We start from the raw sequence: 25,148 nt of genomic DNA, 5'->3' as shown, positions 1-25,148 counted from the left end.
AAAAAAAACTTTTAATAAAATATGAGTGAAAAACAACAACAAAAAACTCAAAATTGTAAGCAACAAATGTTTTCAAATAATGTTGTAACCAAGACTTTTTTCTCAATGCAATTCAAGTGATTATTTCCCAAGTCAAGTTAAGTCAAGTCACAAGTCAAATTTTTGCAAGTCAAGATAAGTCACACGCCAAATAATGTCCCAAAATAAGTCCACTCTCATTAAGTTGTGACAAACTTGCGATGTGTTATTCAATAATGAAAAATAAATGCATGAGTTTAATAAAATAAGGGGGAACAATATACTTGACTATTAATGACCATGCAGAGACACAAGTAATTTTTGTTTTATGTAGCGATGTATCTTCACTGATAAGACCAAAGCTGTGCAACTTTTGCATTTTTGTTTTTTAATTGCCACCAGTACAGTTGTGAAAAACTAAAAACATCATCAACAAGTCAGCACACAACAATCTGTGTGCGTGTGTGTGTGTGTCTGGAAAGTCAGGTGACAGTAGTCCGATTGCAGACCGTCCAGTACATACTGGACGTACACCTGCATATGGATGTGAAAACCAGACATACCAAAGTGTGGACACAGTTGGTGGAGTCAATCTCGTGCCTGTTTTATGCACTGGGACTGGGCATGATAACAAACAACATCGTGTGCGGAAGCGACTTGGTTTTTCATGAAGATAATTTGCAAACTGTATATTCAAGTCAATTCTAAACTCTCAAGTAATTTTTGCGCAAGTCAAGTCAAGTCGCAAGTCAACAAAATTGGTAACTTGAGACCAAGTCATTGACTCGAGTCAACAACAACTGGTTTCTAGGAACTCATGCATACATACCATTTGGATTGCTGCAATCCAAATATACAACAGTAAAACTTGGAAATGTCATTTGCCTGAAACAGTTCTCTTGGGGATTGGTGCTGTATGAACTGTATTAATCATTGCTCTATATCTCTCTTCCCAAAAAAGAGTTATCCTGCAAATAGCATGCAATTTTAAAATAAAAAAATCTATGAACTTGCCTTGATCTTTATGTTCTAAATAAAGCTTACTTTAAAAGCACTTTAAAAGCAGACTGAAAAACACAACGCAGTCTGTCAGATTAGCACTGTATACTTCTGAGTTGTGTGAACAAATAGCTGGTTTTACCTATGCACAGATTAGCACTGTATACTTCTGAGTTGTGTGAAACAATAGCTGGATGAACCAATGCAAAAAAACAGTTATAATTAAAAAAAGTAAATGTAATTGGAAGGGGGGTTCAATTGTCTGAAATAGTTCTTGGAAGGGGGGTTCAAATGTCTGAAACAGTTCTCTTATGAAGTATTGCTGATAGAACTTTGTTTATATATCAGTGAGCTTTCAGATAACTTGCTTTTACCTTTAGCTGTTTAATATTTTCAAGAATAACTGATGAAAAGCATTCCAAAGCAGCAACATGATAGTTAAACAATGACTGTCAAAATAAAATCTAATCTAGTAAATAATATTTACAATTTAAGTTTATAGCAACAGTTAAGAATTGAAAACCCCTACAGAAATAGCCCACCACTGAACCTATATCAACTTTGCTTGCCAGAGTTATATAAACATCTTTCAATAATTTGGAAAACTGCAATAATAATTAATCATATTTACTTCTGGTTAACCCAATACAGCAACCAAAATTCGGCCAATTACTATTTGCTCTGTTCAGGACCAGAACAAAAATAATATAAAACATATCTTTTAGGAATGTAGCTCCTCGAAGGCCGGTCTTGGTCATCGACCTGTGGATGGGTAGATGTCTTTGGAGATGGTGAGACTTTCTGCAACACAAATAAACCAAACAATTTGCAGCAACAAAACAATGAAAACAGCTTTAAACATTTAGAATTGTTTGAAGCTTTGCATAGTGTGGATAAATGGAGGAACAGATGACTCACAGAAATAGGATGTTGAAAATCAAAACAAGCAACACTAATTCGGAGTTTTTTTTTTTTTTTTTGGGGGGGGGGTGGGCAACTGCCTGAAAACATTTCTCTGACAGAGTAGTGCTGATATGAATTTTATTCATTAATCAGGGAGCTTTCACGTAGTTTGCTTATTCCTTCAATTTTTTTCTCTATCAATCAATTAAAACAAAGTGAAGACAACTTAAATTACCAACAGTTAGGAATGTTTCTTTATCTTTTGGTTTAACATGAAGCTCGCTGAGGTACCTTCCCAATATCGTTAAATCCAACAGAAACCAAGCTTGTTAGCTCTGAAATGACTGTCAAACATAAAAACAACCAAACAAATAGTTTGGGAGGCAATTCATCCTTACTCACAGCTCAGAGCTGATTTGCGAAGGACGCTGCAAGAAAGTGTCCAAGAAGTAGGCTGCACTTGGAAGCCAGCCACATTTTCCCGAGGGAGGAGAACCGGATGGTCTGGAAAACCCTTGTGGCACAGCGGCGAACCAACGAACAACTCAATTCACATATTGCCTTAGCCGGGTATCAAACCAGGGTGATGGAAAAGGGCAAGCACTTTACGCACTGTAGCCATCCATGCCCCCTGTACAACATTTACACATCCTTGAATGAATTGTAATGCTACAATGAGACTCTGGTACAGCTTTATTCTAAACAGGTCTTAATATTTAGTTCACTGTTGGGGAATTCACCTTTTCTGGAGAGTGCAGCTCCTACTTCTGAGGTTGGTCTTGGACACACAATGCACTTGTTGATGGGTAGATGTCTTTGGAGATGATGAGCCTTTCTGCAACAAAAGAAATCAAACCATTTGCAGCAACAAAACATTGAACAAAGCAAAAACAAAAGCTGGAGGAACCATGCACAACAGGAAGACTATCAAACAAGCAAATTGAATTTGGTGGTGGTGGGGGGAGGGGGCAAATGCCTGTACCAATTCTCTTATGAAGTAGTGCCAACATGAACTCTTTTTATTTGTCAGCTAGCTTTCAGATGACCTGCTTTTACCTTCAGTTGTTTAATACATTCAATTATTCAAAAATAAATTAAGAAAAACATTACAGCAGCAACATTATGGTTTATAAATGGGTTATCAGTAAGAAACTAATCTGCAAGTGGCATTTGAAGTACTTTTCAAAAATCTTCCAAACCCCAACGAAAAAACCATAACCGAGCAATATAGAAAACACCTACATTAAACCCCACAACAGAACCAGTCAATCTAAGAGATGATAAATTTGCCTCGGGAATCAAAAAATATTAACTTGTTTTTTATTTGTACCCAAACACCAATGTGTGTTAGCACTGTATACTCAGTACTTTCCCGAGTCCTGTGAAAAAATATCACAGGCATATGTTACTCGGGTGGGATTGGAATCCACGACCCTTGCAATTCTAGAGCAGTGTCTAATTACCAACTAGACTACCGAGGTTGCTCGGTAGCTAGAGGCAGTTCGAACATTCACTACAAAGCTTTATAAGAAAATCAGACTTTCAACTCTGAAACGATTGTCATACATGGAAATTTCTTTAGTTGAATTGTTCAAACTAGAGCAGCAGTTATTATTACAGACGGCAATGTTAGACCAGAAGTAATTACTCAAAGTACTTTGGGGGATTCACCTTTAACTGGAGACTGCAGATCCTCTATCTAAGGCTGGTCTTGGACCTCTACTTGGTGATGGATAGATGTCTTTGGAGATGCTAAACATTGCTGCAACAAAAACAAACCAAACAATTTGCAACAATAAATGCTTAAAGGCAGTGGACACTACTACTCAAAATATTTAATAGCATAAAACGTTTCTTGGTAACGAGTAATGGGGAGAGGTTGATAATATAAAACATTGTTAGAAACGGCTCCCTCTGAAGTTATGTAGTTTTTGAGAAAGAAGTAATTTTCCACAAATTTGATTTCGAGACCTCAGATGTAGAATTTGAGGTCTCAAAATCAAGGTATTTTTTTTTTTTATTAATATCTCGCAAATTCCAACGACCGATTGAGCTCATAGGTTTGTTATTTTATGCATATGTTGAGCTTTTTCAACTGAGAAGACTAGTCTTTGACAACTACCAAAGAAAAAAATATGTTCAAACTCAGACAGCATTGAGCGTGTAATGGCTTTTGTGGAGATAAACAATCTTTTTAAAATGTCCCTTACCATTTGATACACGTCTATTGAATGTCTTAAAAAAAAGCCACAACTATCGAATTTACCAGCTGTACAGGTATTTCCTTTGTTGGTTTTTGAATTGTTCTCGATATAGAAGGGTTTTAAACAATGCTTTGCTCGTAATGGGTCTCCCAAATTACCTCGTTATAACCGTGTTCTCGCTACTACCGTGCTCGTATAATCAGTATTTTAATGCATTGAAACACGCATGGGGCCGTTCGGGACCGGCAAAAAACCTCGTATCAACCAGAACTTTGTAACATGCGAGCTCATAATAACGGGAGTCGACTGTATTACCCAGTACTTTCCAAACTGACTTTTAAGAAAGTGTCTTACCTCTGGGGACTGCTCCATTATGTTTCGGCCCAAAAAAAGATTTAAGTGGAAGACAGTCACCTGTGATTGTTTGGACTCCATAAAGAAGAAGTCAATATTCCTGTCCAGGCTCCTGGTGACCAATTACATCAGAGTGGGAAGACATCTCTACTGTATGAATGGTTCATCTACCTCCCGTAGCAAGAACAAGATATGGTGCACATCCTCCACAAAGAAGAAGTCAAAGTTCCTGTCCATGCTCCTGTGATGGTGACCAATTCCATCAGAGTGGGAATACATCTCAACTGTATGGATGGTCCATCTACTTTCTCTAGCCAGAACAAGGTATGGTCGACATCCTCCACAAAGAAGTCAATATTCCTGTCCGTGCTCTGGTGACCAATTCCATCCGAGTGGGAAGACATCTCAACTGTATGGATGGTTCATCTACTTTCTCTAGCCAGAACAAGATATGGTCGACATCCTCCACAAAGAAGTCAATATTCCTGTCCGTGCTCTGGTGACCAATTCCATCCGAGTGGGAAGACATCTCAACTGTATGGATGGTTCATCTACTTTCTCTAGCCAGAACAAGATATGGTGGACATCCTTGGGAGCCATTTGAAAGAGAACAGTACTATAGAGTGAGATATCATAAAGGTACACTGAACTGTTTGATGGAAGCCACACTTGTGCATGGCTTACCGATCTTCTGCGGCTAGAAAGATTTCTACCAAAGAAAAGAACAATCCTGTATTTTGACTTTAAGTGGATAGTACTCTTTCAGGCAATTGAAAGAATGCATTAATTCAAACCTTGCAAAAAATAGTTTATGGCCTGACGTTACGACCTGAGCAGAGTCTTTCTCGAAGCAAAGATTCTACTAGGGTTGAAACGTCAAGCCATCCGCTATTTTTTTGCATATGCGATTGGTCCTTTTGGTTGGTAAGTTGTTAGCAACAGCTAATTCTATTTCTGAATTTAATTCAAACCTTTATATAACTTCTCTGTCATGGGATGGTAGGATCAGGGGAGGGTACATCTTTTGCTGAGACGACAGGTCCAGCGTTGCATTCACCACACCATGACTACACTGAGGGATGACAGCCTGCAAGGTAACTAACAAAACAATGTCTCTAAAATACTGAAAATAAATCTTTTTTTTTACCCCATCATGAATGATGGATGGTAACAACCCTTCAGAAAAAGGGACTGCAAGCATCAACTTAGTAGTAGACCAATTAATGGCTTACTGTAGAATGTGTGCTTCATGTCTTCATTCTCTACATACAATGCCAAATAACTGCACTAATTATGTCATGAACAAATTCAAATCAGTGTACACATGCACAACAAAAACTACTTTCTGGAAAATTATGCTTACATAAAGTCTCCTTTTTTTTTACTAACCAGCAAGTAGAGCCATGAAGTTGGACCCTCTCTGAAAACTACAAGGTCAACAGTTCAGTGCCTATCATACATCAAGAACCCAGTGCACTTATGGACAAGAGAAGGGGTTCGCCCTGTTAACCAGCTTCTAGTGTCAACAATTCACAAATAATAAACAACAAAACAGCAACAAAATTGATAAATGGTTAGAGGAACACCACACAACATGATCAGTTTTCAAGACTTGAAAACAACCATCTATTAAATGCAATATATTACAGGAAAAAAAAGCCTGCATAAATTTGAACTAACCCATTAGTTAGGCCTATTGTGTAACAACAAGGTTCCTAAATTTGTTTCAATAGATGTTGATTTTTGCACCAGGGGTTACGAATAATAAAAATGTTGGTTTTAACCCTTACAGTGACATCTGCTCTAGCAATGCAGAGGTCTCCCACCGAAGAGATTCACCCATGACTTTTGTTCACAAAACTTGGGAAAGTACTGAGTATTCACAATTTACTTAATACACATTGTTGTAAGGGTAATTTAAACGGGTTTTCTGGTTGTAAGAAGCTAGTTTTACTGGTGTCAAGATAGCAACACCAAGCTATTGGATTAAACTTAACCGTTGCCCTATTGGCATGTCCCCAACTGTGGCGGATCTTTAGCCCCTTTCACACAAGAGCAACTTAGCAAGTATCCATTGCTAAATTGTAGCATTATGGTTGTAACAATAATACAAATTGTACCTAGAGTGAGAAAAACAATACTGTAGTTCTGTCAAGGGTCTCTTTTAAAATTGTCAAACTATATTTTACAACCAAGCTAAATTTAAGCAAGGGACCTCAGTTAAACTGCTGTCGTGTAAATAGCACTTTTGTCTTTTAAAGACAAGTTGAAAATGATGATAAGCCAAACATGAGCAAACAATATTAATGTTTTAACTCACCATGATCTGCATGGTACAGTGTATCTCATCAGCATACTCTCAGAGGAGTGTTCCTCAACACTATGTCTCAGCTTCAAGTGTCAGACAGTCATCAGAATATCAGCACTCCACTAAAGAAGAAGTCAAGATTCCTGTCCATGTTTCTGGTGACTATGTCCTTTTAGGACATCGGATAGTTTGCCTACTTCACCTTGCCAGAACTAGATATGGTGGACATCATGGGCAGCCATCTGAAAGAGAAAAGTTACTAAAGAGCATGATAAAAGTACACTGAACTGTTGGATGGATGCCATCTAGCCAAAGGCATGCCCATCTTTCAAAGAAGGAAATATTTCTTCCCCAGCAAAGCACAACCCTGTATTTTGACTTAAGCAGGATGGTTCCCGCTTAGGTGATACAAAGAATGCATTAATTCAAACCTTCATATTACTTCTCTGTCATGGGATGGTAGGATCAGGGGAGGGGCACATCTGTTGCTGAAACGTCAGCTCCAGCGTTGCAATCACCACACCATGACTACACTGAGGGATGACAGCCTGCAAGGTAACTAACAAAACAATGTCTTTCAAAAATACTGAAAATAAATCATGTTTTTAACCTCATCATACTTGGAATAAAATTAAGTTCATTTTTGGTAACAACCTTCTTGAAACAGGAGACGTCCTGCAAGCATGTTAACTAAGAAATGTGGACCAATTAATGGCCTTGCCTGCTGTGGCATTTTGTACTTCTTGTCTTTATTTACTTAGGCCTACATGAAGTCAATACCTCTTTGCTTTCCTGAGTGTTGTTTTTTGTTTTACTAAACAGTAAAAATAAAGTAGAGCCATGAAGTTATGCCCTTTCTAAACAGCACAAGGTCAAAAATTCAGTGGATACTACACATCAGTGTTTGAAAAAAGCACAACATAAAACAACCTTAATTCTTAAATGATCTCAAACCTGCAACTAGCTTGCTCTAGTCATCATTTAAAGGCAGTGGACACTATTGGTAATTATTAGCATAAAATGGGGAGAGGTTGATGGTATAAAACATGGTGAGAAACGGCTCCCTCTACAGTGCCATAGTTTTCGAGAAAGAAGTAAAATTTTCAATGAGTTTGATGTCGAGACCTCAGATTTAGAACTTGAGGCCTCGAAATCAACCATCTAAACGCACACAACTTCGTGTGACAAGGGTGGTTTTTCTTTCATTATTATCTCTCAACTTCAACGACCAATTGAGCTCAAATTTTCACAGGTTTTATATTTTATGCATATGTTGAGATACACAAAGTGAGAAGACTGGTCTTCGACAATTACCATTAGTGTCCACTGTCTTTAAGTAGAATAAAAAGCAAGTTTTCAAAGAGCAAAATCTACACTCAAATATATTGTACACATGGTGTTACCGCAAACCGAATATACATTGATACCTCGCCATGCAATGACTCCAAAACTTGAACACTAAACTTCCTTCCCCTTAAAAACAGCTGTTCATTTTGGCATCCAGGACAAGAATCAGACATCACATCTTGCTCTTTATCTTACAATGTCAGAATGTCCTTAGATTGTCCTTGATGTGCAAGTCGCTCAAACAAAACATGTCAGGACTTCTTCAACTTGAGTAGCCTCATATCTCTGCAGAGCTTGCTCCCTGGGAGCTGGATGTGTTTCTTTCTGGTTGGATCTCACATCCTGTGGCTGTGAAAGACCCGAGCTCAAAGAGGTCTGGTGGGTGTTTCCATCCTGTTCCGTATCTTCAGGTCCTGCAGATGATAGCGCCTTTGGCTGTGGCTGCGTTCCTTTCTGGAGAGTGACTGTGTTCACACATGTTGTCATTAGATAGTCCTTCAGATCTCATCCAGGTCTGAACAGTTGTACTTCAGCCCTCTGGTGGGATCATCATCATTTCCATCCATCCCTTGCATCACTCTCAGCATTATCAGTGGCTTAGGTTCACTCCAGGTGAATGCTAGCAGTCCTATACCTTCTCGTTCTAAAACTTCCACCCTTCTTCCACCAGCTGCAGTTGGTGGCTAAGGAATTGCTCCCTCAATGTAACAGTCAAACACAGTGATTCAATTGACATAATTATAACATTTATTTCCATAATGACCACTGCAGTACAGACAAATCAAGACAAACAATGAGCACTGCCGGAGTCTCTTTAAAGTAAAATGAATTTATAACAAGAAGCAGTTTTCTTTCTTTAGAAGACAATCAGAGCATACTGTTTGAAACGTCGAGTTGAAACCAACGGTTCTTTTCAGAACCACCCCAACTCATTTAGAGATAGTCATTACATGGTGTTACCGCAAACTTTTCCATATAAGAAGCAATTTGTTAAAAAACTAACAATGTCATATGGAACCCAATATCATAGAGCTGCTTCAAATAAGCATAAAATATGCTTAGCACAACAACATTATGCTTACCATAGGTTACCAACAAAATTACTGCATCACCGTACATGTGTACCATTTGCAACTGGTTGGTTTAATGCTCATCTGTAGCAGAAAATTGTTAAGCAATATTAAGCATGTAACTCTGCAACTATGAGAATGGATTCTGGTTTAATTCCTTTTAAGACATTCTCTTGACTATTAAAACACAATTCAGGCCAAAAAGTCAATTGAAACTGAATAAAACTGACTTCATCTTCAGGCAAATGAGTCCACTCTTCAAATTGTCTTGTCTGGTTGCTTGGTTTGAAAAAGAATATTGGAAACTCAAAGTCAGTGTTACAAATACATGTAACATCAGTCCTTCATACAAGAGCACAGGGCTGAAATTTCGTCAAGCTGCTAAGCGCAAAAATATGCTTACCATGAAACTTCTTGCTGGATAAAAACAGGATTACCAACCCAATTTGTTACTGATATTCAGCTGTTGTTTGCTTTTCCTGAAAATCACATGGAAATTTGTTTGGAAATCATGTTTTTATCAAGGAAGAAATTTCATGCTTAGCAAATTTGATGCATTGACTCCTGAATGGCTCTTCAGACACACGCTTTTGGTGAAGCGATCGGCGTAAATAAAGGGAACTGGGATTTTTTAATTCAATCTTGGCCTAACATAAGCGATAAAAGGCACTGGACACCTTTGATGATTGTCATATTTATAATGACCTGCATTCTCACTTGGTGTATTCCAACATTTTATATGCATAAAATCAATCACAAATCTGTGAACATTTGGACTCAATTGGTCATCAAAGCTGCAAGAGAATATGAAAGAAAAACACATTTGTACAAATTTGTGTGCTTTCATCAGATGCATAATAAATGGCTTCATCAAGTATTTTATTATTTGAGTGAAAACTTTACCTATCAAAAACTCACAATGGTCTCTACTATCAACAGCTCTCCATTTGCTCGTGAGTAAATACCAATAGTGGTGCCTTTTTAACAAACTGCTTTATTATTTGTACTGAGAACATTGGGAGACTGTGGCACTTATGGTACTGTGATCTCAACTACAGTTCCTTGGGTAGGCCTCCTACTACCCCATCCATAAAACTTGAGCTGGGACCAGTCATTGGCTCTTATGGTACTGTGATCTCAACTACAGTTCCTTGGGTAGGCCTCCTACTACCCCATCCATAAAACTTGAGCTGGGACCAGTCATTGGGGCGTTGGTCAAATTAGGGCGGAACATGGGAACTAATGGGATGTCTCAACTCATTGGTTGACTTGACTCATTGACAAAGAATAAAAACACTACTTGGGGTCAGTTACTTTCAAGGGAAAGTTTATTTCCTTATCCTGACAAAACAAGGATTCACAGTTAAACAAAACAAACAGTTAGCACAACAAATAATGAAAAGTCCCTTGAACTTCAAGACCCTCCTAATCTTCCAAAATACTTCAATCATTAACAATTGAATGTTTGGACTTTAAAAAACTGAAATTGTTTTTTTCAATAACAAGAAATGATGACATGGACTTGGACCTAGAATCCTAAATTATACAGAGTCAAGCAATGAGTTGGAGCTAGACAAGTTGAATCATTACAAATAGTGCCGTCTCAATCACGTATAGTGTGTCGCACGTCGATCACACCCGGCCCTTAAGTGTTGTGCACAACATACATTGTATACAGGGTCAAATTTTACAGGCAGTTGGCGAAGTAGTTGTACATTTATAAAATTATTTATACTCATTTTCTGTTCAAGGCATGATCAGTCAAATATTTTGTGGTATTTTAAAGTCACCTGGAAGTGGTATTTTTTCAAAATAAAGCTTTTGTCACTAATATATGTGTTTTGATGAGTGGAATGTGAATAAACAGTTAACTAAGGTTTTAAAAAATCAGTTCTTATGTTATTTACAAATTTAAGAGTAGACCCCGACCCGAGAGGGCGCTGTTCGTGACGTCAATCGAGGCAGACTTTGCCTGTAATGCGTAGAGTACACACAATTGCAAAGTACATGTAAGTTCAATAAAAAATGTTTTGCATGTGACTCACCCGGGCAGATACAGGTTGTAGCTGTAACCTGCTGTTCCTTCTCTATGTGCTTGGATGCTTCACTCTGCAGGGGAGGGCCACATGAGCATGTACAGTTGTACTTCTATCAGTTCAGCAAACACTTGTATGGTACCAATCACCATCCATACTGAAGCTGGTTTAAACTGTGTGAGATATAAGAACCAAACTGTTAAAACATGTAGGGCCTACATAATGTAAATAAAACAGTCAGGATTCAAACTGCGTACTTAAAATGTACATGTAAAGCCTCGGTCACAACCCACCGTGCATGTTTTTTGTCCGTACGTTTTGTGGGAGGCCACGGCTGCCACGTTTTGTATGAAAACATGGGGGAGTGGCAAGAGCAGGGAGGGAATATGTCAACGCACGTCACTCGCACGGTTTGTGCAAGGTGTAAGTACGTGGCCCGCATGCCATGCCTGGCCGTGAGTGGTTGCGTGCATAGTACGTTGCGCACGTGGTATGCGAGTACTACATGCTTACAACGTGCTTACAACGTACGATCATCTTGCGAGTGCCACATTGTCGTACGGAGGCCCTACTTACACATGCTGATTACGTACGGTGTACTCACTTGCATGTTGTAAGTGCGTGCAGGTGCGGTTAGCATGCGCTAATTTATGGTAAAAAGTGGCCTTATTTGTCCTGGGGAAAAAATACGCTTCCAGCACGTGGAGTCTTGGCACAAGACGTCGCAAAGTTCTGCAGTTTGTGTAAATTGCTCCCTGACTATTATCAATCTGCCTAGTGTTTCGTTGACGCAAGTTGAAGGCAATTTGGCTGCAAATAGTAGGCCGCCAGTGATCAGTGCAAGAAAGTGTTTACACGGGAATGGAAATGCAATTTCAATTTTCTTTTCAGAAAATTCAACAATTCAACAATTTTAAATAATGCGGGCTTGGAGTTCCAACTACAAGGAACATATGAGTAAAAGTTCAGACTCCCGAGTTAGGTAGAAATATTTTTAACAGATTTTTTAATTTTGTTTGCAATGATACGGGACCTTCATACCCTGCACTCCGTCGCGTTGCCTGCAACGGAGGAGTCAAACCTGGGCTACTCATTGGCTAGATTAGTTTGCCCAAATTAAGTCTAGTGCGAACACCGCTTAACAATTGTCGGAAAGAGACGAGGGATAACTTTCTGTGTATGGGGATAATGGCGCCACCACCTTTTCACTCATTTCTACAAAAAGGGACATCACATTGACAAAAATTAGATACTGTATTAATTCATATCGAATGAAAAAGTGGTGGCGTTATACGGAAATTTTTCCTAGACGAACTTCATTATCAACACGTGCGCTTCGAAGATTGCCGCCACACTGCACAGTTAAGCATACCGCACATTGCACACACAATGACTTAAGCCCACCCGCCACACCGACAATTTAAGATATATGTGTTTGCACCATTTTTGCCGTTTTGAAACCTCATATAAACCTCAAAAACACTCCCAAAAGATTATATAACTAATATTCAACTCACCTTATTCATTTTGCAGTAGTTTTGTCAACCGAATTGGCTATAAAATACAGAATAACTGGAGAGAAAAATTGGAGTCTTTCGCGGTCAGCCATTTTGTCTTCAAGGAAAGGTCAACGCCCCGCCGAAAAATGTGCTAATCAAAGTAGCCCTGACGTCACACTACGAGGATCATGAATGATAAAGACAGGGGGCCAGTCTAGTATCGAAGGAGCGAGCCAACGTGACTAATTTGCATATCTCCATTGAGAAGGGCAAAGCACATTTTTTAAAGGGAAATACTTTTCTTGCGATAGAGGAGGGGACGATCCCAAATAAGATACAAATATGGATAAACGGTTAAATTATAGCATTGTGATAAAACATGTCGTTGCTTTGAAGACTTTTGGAAACATGTGTGGAATGTACGATGAAGAATTAGCTGTAAGGAAAAACCAACCCTTCGTGAACACCCCCATTAAAGAATGGAGACAAGTCTCCTTATTTTCTAGATAACTATCGATAAATCTTTGGGCAAAAAGAATTTCCCTTGTTTGACAACCAGCCCACCCCAGGCCCTGTTTTGCTTCTGCTAGAGCAAAATAAAGCAGGATGGGGATGTACCAGTCAAGTCGTACTTGTGAGATGGTATTTTGGCTGGTAACGCAACAAATAAAGGTGCTTTTGATTAGCTCGATCCCTGACGGGATCCCAACAAATATAGGTGCGTTCGATTAACTCGATCCCTGACGGGACCGCAACAAATATAGGTGCGTTCGATTAGCTCGATCCCTGCCGTAATGCGGTGCGCATTCGGGTGAAGAGCCCCTGAGAAGAGCTCCCGAACGATCACTCGCCATCGATCTCGTGGTGACGTCATGCACCTCGGGCCAGTCCCAAGTGATCCAAGTGATCTCGAAGAAGGGCAGTCGGAGCCGACCCGGGCCCAATTTGCTGCTAAGCACAGAAATTTGCTTAGCATGAAAAATTTGCACTGATACAAATAGGATTTCCCAACCAAACTTTTATTTCATTGTCAAGATAGGCAAACAACAGTAAAAAAGCAAATGCAACCAATGGAAATTTGGTTGGTAATCCTGTTTTAATCAAGGAAGAAAATTCATGCTACCCAAATGTTCATGCTTAGCAGCTCTATGAAACTGGGAATTGGGTCAGCCCCTGGAATGACGTCAAAGCTATTCGAACGTACCTGGGGCAGACCGGGGTCGACCCGGGGAAGCTAATCGAACGCACTCATTGCTTATACAAGTTTGAGAAACTAGTAAGCTGCAAACTGCTTAACAACCGAAAGGATCTGATTATAAATGAAAAGCATATTTAGTGGCCTGACGTTTCGATCCATCAGAATCTTTCTCGAAGGCTAAATGACAACAAAACAAATAGTGACATGTTCATGTTTGTTGCTACGGTCTAAACGTCCGGCAACTTACTATTTTCAAATTTTGAGGTCTCTTAAAGGGAAGGTACACGTTTGGTAATTACTCAACATAAAATATTTACTTAAAAACTTACTTGGTGACGAGCATTGGAGAGCTGTTGATAGTGTAAAACATTGTGGGCTACGACTTCCTCTGAAATAATGTAGTTTTTGAGAAAGAGGTAATTTCTCACAAAAATAATAAAATACTTCAAGCTAGAAGTCTTTTATTCCTCTTTGAAAGCACAACAATTCGTCCAACAAGGGTGTGTTTTCTTTCATCATTTTTTCGCAACTTGGATGACCGATTGAGCCAAAATTTTCACAGGCTTGTTACTGTATGCTTATGATGGGATACGGGATACACCAAGTGAGAACACGGGTCTTTGACAATATTACCAAACGTGTACACAGTGCCTTTAATCAAATTCGTGAATCTTTTTTGAGAGCGCTGTTTCTTACATTGTGTTATACTATCAACCTCTTCCCATAACTCATTACCAAGAAAGGTTTTATGCAATAATTATTTTGAGTAATTACCAACAGTGTTCATTGCCTTTAATTTCAGCACTTGTAATAACCAACAGTGTTCATTGCCTTTAATTTCAGCACTTATAACGAGTTCTTAATTTTGTCCCCCACCCACAGATTACAAACAGGTACAATTATTACATTTCATTCATGCCTATGTTCATTAACCTGCCCGATGACTTTTGACGAATTGTGCTCATCTTGATTAAACATAGTATGCTTGAAATGTTTCAGGTCATTTACCCATGAATCTCAACACCCCGGTGCAAGGCGTGTCATTCCACAAGGGGCCATAACGCATCTCCACACAAGACCCTTTTAGTAAGTTTACCGCCATTTTTCTCTTGGCTCATACGCCAGTTGGGAGTGGTCTGCCAAGGCGTGACAAACTCTGACAGTATACTGTTCAGCTTCATCAAAGGTCTTAGCATCCGTCACAAGAAGGTAGCAATGATTCCCAAAACTTGTCTATGGACTGATGCAGGACATGCATGGATATATGATCAGGAAATGCGTCTGAAGGAGAGCTGAAACAGTGAAGTTTGCCGCCATTTTGAGCGCCGAGTGATAGCGTCTGAACACGGCAGGACGTGTCTAACCCAGCAAGTGGTAAGCTGTTGTCAGCCGTACCCCCGCCTGTCCATATACTCTAAGTTAATTGTTTTTAATTGTATTTTTTTTTCCGAAACCGGGAGGGTAACATTGTAATAATGAATAACAATTAGTGAAGAAGTCATAAGGAAATGATTGTGAAAGGAACACGTTGCCTTGGATCGGTCGAGTTCGTCTTTGAAAAGCGTGCTGTATAACAGTTTGTTATAAAATGCATATGGTTTAGAAAGATGTTTCAAAAGTTGAATACAATGATCCAAACACATTTGCCTCAAATTTGCGTGGTTTTTCTTTTACTTGACGAACTAACACGGTCGACCATTTATGGAAGCAAAATATTTTGACTCCCATAAATGGCTGGCCGTGTTTGTCGATAAGGTCAAAGGAAAACCACGCAATTATGAGTGATACTTGTGTGGATCATTATGTTCTACTTTTAAAATATACTTCTAATCAAATGTATTAAAAAACGGTTACAAACGCTTTTCAAAGACCAACTCGACTGATCCAAGGCAACGTGTTCCTTTAACTAATAACAAAAAACATACATTGGTAAAGCCTTGTTCACACAGTTTGATTTTTTTAAACGGTAAATAAAAAAACATACTTTACAACGCAATGAATTCATCAGGGGTGTCCATAAAAAAACTTACATCTATCTTCCCTACCAAGAATTTAATAGTCTTTGTTTTATCAATAACATAAATCAACATAATATTCATAAGGTCGTTGGGATAACTTTCCATATGGCGCCACCACTTTTTCACTCATTTTTACAAAAAGGGATCTCATTGAGAAAAATTAGGGATAACTTTCCGTATGGCGCCACCACTTTTTCACTCATTTTTACAAAAAGGGATGTCTCATTGAGGTAAATTAGATGCTGTATTATTTCATATCGAATGAAAAAGTGGTGGCGCCGTACGGAAACTTTTCCAAAATTAGATACTATATTATTTCATTTCGAATTAATAAGTGGTGGCGCCATACGGAATCTTTCCAAATTCTTTGGCTTGACTCTAACCCAATAAACCTCCCTATACTTCAATAAGTAGCTTGTGTGAAGAGCATCTGAATTGGGCCAAAGAATGGCGATATTATAATTAACACAACGTAAATAACTCAAACTCAAACTGGGTTTGAAGATACGGTATGTCCTGAGCTTATTCTTTTGGCCAGAATTAGTTCTATAGCCATTATGCAACCTATTGTATCAGTTAGAGTTAAACACTACCTTTTAAGCATGAGAAATACCAATGTTTTGTAGCCAAGCCCTTGTGTCTGATCACAGAGAATGTACAGCATTGTTACCACTTCAACAGGAACTTAGCATATGTACAAAGGAAAATGACAAAATTCGTCCCGGAATAAATTGGGTGTACGTATGGCTAACCGATGACGCGGTAAATTTTGTAGAGATTGGGCATTAGTCTGGAGTCGAAATGACCTTAACAAATCTGTGAACTTTTATTAGACAGCTGGGAGGCTGTTGAGCACAGTTCTGATTCCCACTTAGGCCTACTTGGTTTTTCCGCTATCAAGAAATTGTCCAAGCCGCCCTAAAACTTTTAAAATTCGGATGCAGGGATATGCCAGGTAGTATAGGGTACAATGACTCCGTGTCTCTAGCATGTTTAATTTCAGAGTTATTGAAGAGTTCGGCTCAGATTTATTTTAAAACCATTCAACAAAACAATGCGTCTGCTTTTTGTGTATAGCCCATGCATACAACTTTGGGGTGGTAATAGGTCTACTTCCTGGCTGCTGGCCCCGTTTAGATACATTTCATGTCATTAAAATTAGTTCAAGAAGAAATACCTTGAAAATGGCTATCCGATGAGTAATTACTATGGTTTTTAGTCCCAGAATGATTCAAAAGCATAGCTGAAAGTTTTTATAAGTCCGGGCTTTTTTTCACGGCATATATTTGTTTTCTCCAATAATCACCACATGCCGTGTGTTTCATGCATTAAATGTCCTAATTTTATGGGGTGTGTCGGGTCTACTCCCTGGCCTCTAGTGTCGCTTTGAAAATCCCCATAGCCCTATTTTTTGTACGAGAGGAAAGCCCTTGAAATTGTCCATCCATTGGTGCTAAACTTGTTGAGATTGGGCAATGATTTTGGGTGAAATTGACCCGTTGTACTTTTGATATTCTCTGTGCACAAAAATCCCGTAGGGAGGCTTGTTGAGTTCGTTTCGGAGCACAGCCGCCTACTTTTAATTTTCGGTATCAAGAAGTCTGGAAGCTGCTCTAAAACTTTGAAATTTGAGTTCAGGGACATGCCAGGATGATGCAGGTACAAACTGCGTCTCTCTATCGTTTTTAGTTCCAGAATTATTCAAAAGCATAGCTGAAAGTTTTTATAAGTCCGGGCTTTTTTTTCAAGGCATATATTTGTTTTCTCCAATAATGACCACATGCCGTGTGTTTCATGCATTAAATGTCCTAATTTTATGGGGTGTGTCGGGTCTACTCCCTGGCCTCTAGTGTCGCTTTGAAAATCCCATTAGCCCTAATTTTTGTACGAGAGGAAAGCCCTTGAAATTGTCCATCCATTGGTGCTAAACTTGTTGAGATTGGGCAATGATTTTGGGTGAAATTGACCCGTTGTACTTTTGATATTCTCTGTGCACAAAAATCCCGTAGAGAGGCTTGTTGAGTTCGTTTCGGAGCACAGCCGCCTACTTTTAATTTTCGGTATCAAGAAGTCTGGAAGCTGCTCTAAAACTTTGAAATTTGAGTTCAGGGACATGCCAGGATGATGCAGGTACAAACTGCGTCTCTCTATCGTTTTTAGTTCCAGAATTATTCAAAAGCATAGCTGAAAGTTTTTATAAGTCCGGGCTTTTTTTTCAAGGCATATATTTGTTTTCTCCATAATGACCACATGCCGTGTGTTTCATGCATTAAATGTCCCAAATTTATGGGGTGTGTCGGGTCTACTCCCTGGCCTCTAGCGTCGCTGTGAAAATCCCCATAGCCCTAATTTTTGTATGAGAGGAAAGCCCTTGAAATTGTCCATCCATTGGTGCTAAACTTGTTTAGATTGGGCAACGATTCTGGGTGAAATTGACCCGTTGTACTTTTGATTTTCTCTGTGCACAAAAATCCTGTAGGGAGGCTTGTTGAGTTCGTTTCGGAGCACAGCCGCCTACTTTTAATTTTCGGTATCAAGAAGTCTGGAAGCCGCTCTAAAACTTTGACATTTGAATTCAGGGACATGCCAGGATGACGCAAGTACAAACTGCGTCTCTGTATCGTTTTTAGTTCCAGAATGATTCAAAAGCATAGCTGAAAGTTTGTATAAGTCCGGGCTTTTTTTTCAAGGCATATATTTGTTTTCTCCATGCCGTGTGTTTCATGCATTAAATGTCCCAAATTTATGGGGTGTGTCGGGTCTACTCCCTGGCCTCTAGCGTCGCTTTGAAAATCCCCATAGCCCTAATTTTTCTACGAGAGGAAAGCCCTTGAAATTGTCCATCCATTGGTGCTAAACTTGTTGAGATTGGGCAATGATTTTGGGTGAAATTGACCCGTTGTACTTTGATATTCTCTGTGCACAAAAATCCCGTAGGGAGGCTTGTTGAGTTCGTTTCGGAGCACAGCCGCCTACTTTTAATTTTCGGTATCAAGAAGTCTGGAAGCTGCTCTAAAACTTTGAAATTTGAGTTCAGGGACATGCCAGGATGATGCAGGTACAAACTGCGCATCACAAAACTGTATTTGAACTATGAGAGTACCTCTTTAAATGCAGTGGACACTATTGGTAATTACTCAAAATAATTATCATCATAAAACCTCACTTGGTAATGAGTAAAGGGGAGAGGTTGATGGTATAAAACATTGTGAGAAACGGCTCCCTCAGAAGTGACGTAGTTTTCGAGAAAGAAGTAATTTTCCACGAATTTGATTTCGAGACCTCAAGTTTAGAATTTGAGGTCTCGAAATCAAGCATCAGAAAGCACACAACTTCGTGTGACAAGGGTGTTTTTTTCTTTCATTAGTATCTCGCAACTTCAAATTTTCACAGGTTTGTTATTTTATGCATATGTTTAGATACACCAACTGTGAAGACTAGTCTTTGACAATTACCAATAGTGTGTCATCTGGCTTTAATAATTTGCCATATTTTTAGCAACAATTTATTCAAACACCCCATCGGTTTGTTTTCCGAGTAAAGTTATTCTTATGTTAATTCTAATATTGAATTTGCATTAAATTTAATGTAACTTTTCATGGAATACACACCCAGTTAATTTATTCCAACATTAGGTAATTGCATATAAGTTCGATTCATGTATGAAGCAAAAGTAATCCAATCGGGAACATCCAACCAAGAATTGTGAAATTAAGGCTTCTGATGTCTCTATACGTACCTCAAAAATTGCCTCAACAGTTTTCATATAAAGTGCAATGTTAAAGGAACACGTTGCCTTGATCGGAGGAGTTGGTCTTTGAAAAGCAAGAAAACAAAAATTTCTGCTACCCGGGCCGTTTCCAAGAAAAATAAGGCAGGCAAAGGAAACCCCGTTCCGGGGCCTTCCACGCCTGCCGCTAAGCCACCCACTGGCCTACTGCGGACGGAGGGGGTCCCCCCTCCGCGTGTCTCAGTACGCCACTCCCCATCCAGCCCCACCGAATCTCCCTCGGTGGCCGTGGTGGGGGACGGGGTTGGGTTTGCCGACCGTAACCCGGCCGCTCATGCCATCGGGCTGGGCGCTCTGGCGGTCGGTAGGCAGATTGCCAATGCCGAGCCGGCGAACTGGGGTTCCCCCGGTATCCCGCGCTCGGTGTGTCCGTCCTCATCCTCGGGTTTTACCCGTTGCTCTACTGGGGTCCCCGTGACACAACCCTTGTCCGAAGGGACATCTGAGGCCACCCCATCCCTTTCTTCCCGAGGGAAAAAGGTCAAAAAGGGGAAAAGAACACGGCGCTCTTCGAGCTCCAGTGATTCCTCCCACAGGGGCAAACGTCACCGCGGTGACTCGCTTTCACGGGCCGAATTTCATGGAGGCCTTTCAAGCATTGACCGCCACCCTGGCGGGCAGGTTGGAGCAGGGCCATGGCCCAGTGGCCTCGCTCGATTTGCCGGCCCGTCATGGTGTGTCAGCCCCGCCGGGTTTCCCGGCCCGGGGCGACGCACCGGTCCCGTTCGACCACCAGTGGGTGGCCTCGGGTAGCGGTATCCCTCATACCGTGAGCAGGGCCCCGGCGTCTCCGCCGTGCCACCGCTCAGTACCGGTGCCGACGCAGACTCGTGTCCCAGCGGTATCCCTGGGCCGACACTCAATCTAGTGTCCGAGCCGCGCCGACCCAGATGGGACACCAGCGTCCTCAATCGGGGCGGGGTTTTCACGCGCCAAACCCCCGATTCCCGGGGGCATGGCGCAAGTGACTCGCTTGCCTCAAGGCGGCCTCCCACCGACGGACCCGTGGGGGGCCGCCTTCAGAAATTTCTGGGGTCCTGGGGACAGGTTGTCTCCGACCGGTGGGTCCTCGAGACACTCGAGTACGGCTACGCGCTCGAGTTCACGGGGACCCCCCCGTCGGACATGATAATTCGGCCCACGCCGATTCCGTCCGACATGGGAAAGCGGTTGGCTCTCGAGGGGGAGATTTCCTCCCTCCTCCAGAAACGAGAAATTTACGCCGCTCCCATGCAAGGGGCGCGGACGGGTTTCATGTCCACCTTCTTCCTGGTTCCCAAGAAGGAGGTGGGCGAGTGGCGCCCCATCTTAAACCTGAAACCCCTCAACAGATTCATACGTCCGCAGCGCTTCCGTATGGAGACGCTGCGGACCATTCTCGAATCTATCGTCACACCCGCCTGGGGGGGCAAGCTTGGACCTGAGGGACGCGTACCTCCACGTGCCCATCAGGCCTGAGGATCGCAAATTCCTACGCTTTATGTACAACAGCGTCATGTACGAGTTTGCGACCCTGCCCTTCGGTATGTCCACTTCGCCCCGAGTGTTCACCCGGGTAGTGAAGACAATCGGGGCTGCTCTACGGAGGTGCGGGGTCATGATATTCATGCCGTGACGACTGGCTGGTAGTGGGGCCATCGCGGGCGGCGACGGATGCGGCACTCAGGCTCACCTGGCGCCTCACTTCCGATCTCAGGTTCCAAGTGAGCGCCGAAAAGTCGCACCCGATACCGTCGCAGAACCCTACCTTCCTCGGAGCGGCTCTCGATCTCCGCCCACCGAGGGGACTAGCCCGCCCTACGGAGGACCGCGTACTGAATTTTCTTCAGTGCGTGTCCCTCTTTCTCCCAGCGGCTGTGGCTCCGGCAAGGGCTTGGCTCAGGCTCCTTGGCCTTATGGCCAGCATGGTGGACTTGGTGGATTTTTGTCTACTCCGGATGCGGCCAATTCAGCTCCATCTGCTGTCTTTTTACCGCCCTCGACACCACCCTATCCACCTGCCGGTACCCACTACGCCCTGGCTGATCCCGCACTTGCGGTGGTGGCTGGACGAGGCCCATCTCACTCAGGGGCGCGTGTTCCGTCCCCCTCAGCCTTGGGTGACCATTGTCACCGATGCGTCACAGCAGGGCTGGGGGGCGACCCTCCACCCGCGCCAGATCGCGGGACAGTGGGGCCCGGAACACCGCTCGTCCCACATCAATGTCTTAGAGTTGATGGCGGTCTTCAATGCCCTTCGGCATTTTCAGACTGCGGTGTCGGGACGCGCGGTGATCGTGCGGTGCGACAATACCACGGTCGTGGCTTATGTCAACCGCCAAGGAGGCACCCGGTCGGCGCAGTTGTGCGCCCTGACTTGGGAGCTCCTTCACTGGTGCATCCGCCAGGGCGTTGCTCTGTCGGCAGCCCACATCCCGGGGGAAGAGAACGTGACAGCCGATGCCCTCTCCAGGGGCTGGATTGCCCCGACAGAGTGGTCCTTGCTCCCTCAAGTGGCACAGACCCTCTTCCGGCTGATCGATCGACCCCACGTAGACTTGTTTGCCTCACGGGCAAACAATCAGCTGCCAACGTATTGCTCAAGGGTTCCAGACCCCAACGCATGGCAGATCGACGCCCTGTCGATTCCGTGGGAGGGCCTCCTGGCTTACGCCTTTCCGCCATTCTCACTCATCCCCCGGGTGTTGACCAAGATAGAGACCGCCCACTGCCGGGTGCTCCTCATAGCCCCGTTCTGGCCGTGTCAGCCGTGGTTCCCTCGACTTGTGAGGCTCCTGGTCCACCGCCCGGTGGTCCTGCCTCAACGTCCGGACCTCCTTTATCAACCCAGTTCCGGGATGATTCATCCGGCCCCGAGGGAACTCCACCTGACGTGCTGGGTGTTATCACCCAGTCGCTCCGCACAGCAGGCCTTTCACGCCGGGCTGCAGAGCTTGCCGCCCAGTCGAGGCGTGCCTCCACTCGTAAGGTCTACGATTGCCGACTTCGCCATTTCTTTAAATGGTGTAGACGGCAATCTATACGTCCCCCCAGTGCTTCTCTGAGGGACGTAGGGGATTTTCTTCTCTACCTGTACGAGAATGGGCTAGCGACCGCCACGGTCAAAAATTACTGGTCGGCCATCGCAGCCATTCATGAGGGTTTTCCCGATGGCTCCTCGATTTCTTCCAATCAAGCGATCTCTCAGCTGGCGCGGGGCATGTTTGTATCCCGGCCTCCGGTACGCAAACTTGTCCCGTCTTGGGACCTCCAGAGTGTCCTCTCCACTCTAGCAGGTCCCCCATTCGAACCCCTCAGCAACGCTCCTTTGCTGCAGTTGTCGATAAAGGTTTCCTTTCTGCTGGCGGCTGCTATGTCGCACAGACGTAGCGAGCTCCACGCCCTGACTTTGGCACCGGGTCACATTCATTGGGAACCTGGTGGTGTCCGGCTGGTTCCTTCCGCAGGTTTTCTGACGAAGAATCAGTCTGATTATTTTCAGCCTCCGGACATTTTCGTTCCGGACTTAAAATCCTTCTCGGCGGTTGCGGCTGACAGGCTTTTGTGCCCTGTCCGGGCGCTTAAATGGTACATAAGCCGCACCAAGCCTATCTGTTCTGGCCATCACCAACTATTCTTGGCCTCGACAACCCCTCATCAACCGGTAACGCGCGATACCATAGCCCGCTGGATCGTTACCGCCATCCGCTCCGTTCCGGGCGGGTGGCCGGCGGCCGAGGGCAATATCCACGCCCACAACGTACGCGGGGTGTCGTCCTCTTGGGCATTTTTTAAAGGTATACCAATAGAGGAGATAACCAAGGCAGCCTGTTGGAAGAGTGCTACAACCTTGTCACAGTGCTACATGAAGGACGTACTCCAGACTGACGGCCAGGCAGGCCGTGCGGTGTTGCAGTCGGCCTCCCAGGGGTCATCCTCCCGCTAGTCCTCTTCGCATCAAGTCTTCACCCTCGGTGAGTTCTTGTCTGTATGCCATATATTTATGCCACTGTCTAACATTGATAATGTTTTTTCCTTGTCCTATGGGGACGACACCCCCCGGGTCGTGTGCGGACAATGTGGCCCCCATATTTTGCGTTTCTTATCTTGCAACAGCTGGTGCCTCCTTCTGGTCGCGCCTCGTTGCCATGACGCCATAATAATTGTATGATGTGCAATAGTCCTGTGTATAACCACCGCCTTCCAAAACGGTGCTAGTCTATGCAATTGTAGTAATTTGCTCTACAGGTAAGTAGAGTGACGTAGACTCCCCCCCCCCACAGTAGTGTGGGTAGGGTCTACGAACGAATACTTACCTGTAGAGCATCCCTCCCGCCTGCCCCACTATACTTGGTTCTTGTATACTTGTACGTATGAGTTTCCGAGAAAGAGGGCGATTGCGCATGGCGTTCGCGCCCATGTGCACTGGGCGATGGAGGGCGCTGTTGCACTTGTTGTAAAAAAGTCTTAGTGTTACCTAGCGGTGCATAGGGAATATGCAATTGTAGTAATTTGCTCTACAGGTAAGTATTCGTTCGTAGACCCTACCCACACTACTGTGGGGGGGGGGATTTTATTTTTTAATACTCTTTCAGAGCGAAATTTCAAACAAGACGGCTGTAGATATCAACAAACAGTCTGTGCATTCCACTGAGGATGTTGTACGCCAATGAAAAGGTAAACTTTTTGGTTAAATACCATAAAAATTCAGAAATAAAGATACCATGGTTGAACCTTTGTGTAGTTATCTACCGTAGTGGTATGTATTTATTTATTCGTCTATTTAGTGCTGTTTTCCTGTTTTGTTCTGTAATTTTGTAACGGGCACATCCGCCACAAGCCTCGGCTTTTAGGATGATGCCTCCATGTGATGTGAATGTGGAAATAAATGTTTTATTGATTGATTGATAACAATTCAGAAATAAATTAAAATGGTCTGTAAAAGAAATATAAGAGTGAACCATTTATTTGAACTGTCATCAGTAGGTTTTCAGGATATTGACAATAGAAGGATATCAAATACAATGTCATTGTACACTTTTAAAATAAATTAAGAGACATGCATTTTTTTGCCCAGTACCAAATGAGGTACATGTATAACACAGTCCATTACAAAACCAATTTTGACCAGATTAACCAACAAGAGATAAAACGATCCGACACTGAGACGACAAAAGCAAAACTCTACAGAATGTGGTCACAGGGAACATTCATCAACTCATGTTCAAAAATCCTCATATAATAAATCAAAACTAATCACACAATATAAAATGCAAAGGTAGGCATTAGTCACCATCCTAGCTTTTGTTTTCACAATTGTTGATTAAACAAAATGATTGCATTGAATGGTAATTTACAACCCTAATTACTCCTAACCCGGAGTATAGCCAAGAAGAGTTTTAGGCCAACTGACAATATCATAAAC

General features: G+C 42.4%; 2 protein-coding genes and 1 long non-coding RNA gene across 3 annotated transcripts in view; 2 read left to right on the top strand and 1 right to left on the bottom strand.

Moving 5' to 3' along the window:
* Positions 1 to 2,720: 2,720 nt before the first annotated feature.
* Positions 2,721 to 5,065, bottom strand: LOC117289957. Its single transcript, XR_004519007.1, has 3 exons — positions 4,539 to 5,065; positions 3,592 to 3,682; positions 2,721 to 2,755 (listed from the first exon to the last, which is right to left on the bottom strand). It is a non-coding gene; the product is annotated as an uncharacterized LOC117289957 (long non-coding RNA).
* A 9,949-nt stretch (positions 5,066 to 15,014) lies between these two features.
* Positions 15,015 to 25,148, top strand: part of LOC117290170 (AP-1 complex subunit beta-1-like) — a 38,369-nt gene continuing 28,235 nt past the window's right edge. The window contains exon 1 of the mRNA XM_033771427.1: positions 15,015 to 15,310. The gene's annotated coding sequence lies outside the window, so the exon portion shown is untranslated. The remainder of the gene's footprint in view (positions 15,311 to 25,148) is intronic.
* On the top strand, positions 20,903 to 23,669 carry LOC117290490. The gene is made up of 2 exons (XM_033771907.1): positions 20,903 to 21,031; positions 21,441 to 23,669. Exons 1-2 carry the CDS (start codon positions 20,903 to 20,905, stop codon positions 23,667 to 23,669), a joined length of 2,358 nt encoding a protein of 785 aa, XP_033627798.1.

The sequence above is a fragment of the Asterias rubens genome, chromosome 5, assembly GCF_902459465.1.
Source record: "Asterias rubens chromosome 5, eAstRub1.3, whole genome shotgun sequence".
NCBI lineage: Eukaryota > Metazoa > Echinodermata > Asteroidea > Forcipulatida > Asteriidae > Asterias > Asterias rubens.
The sequence above is the reverse complement of the archived record's forward strand: the minus strand, read 5'-3'. Positions and strand labels throughout refer to the sequence as shown.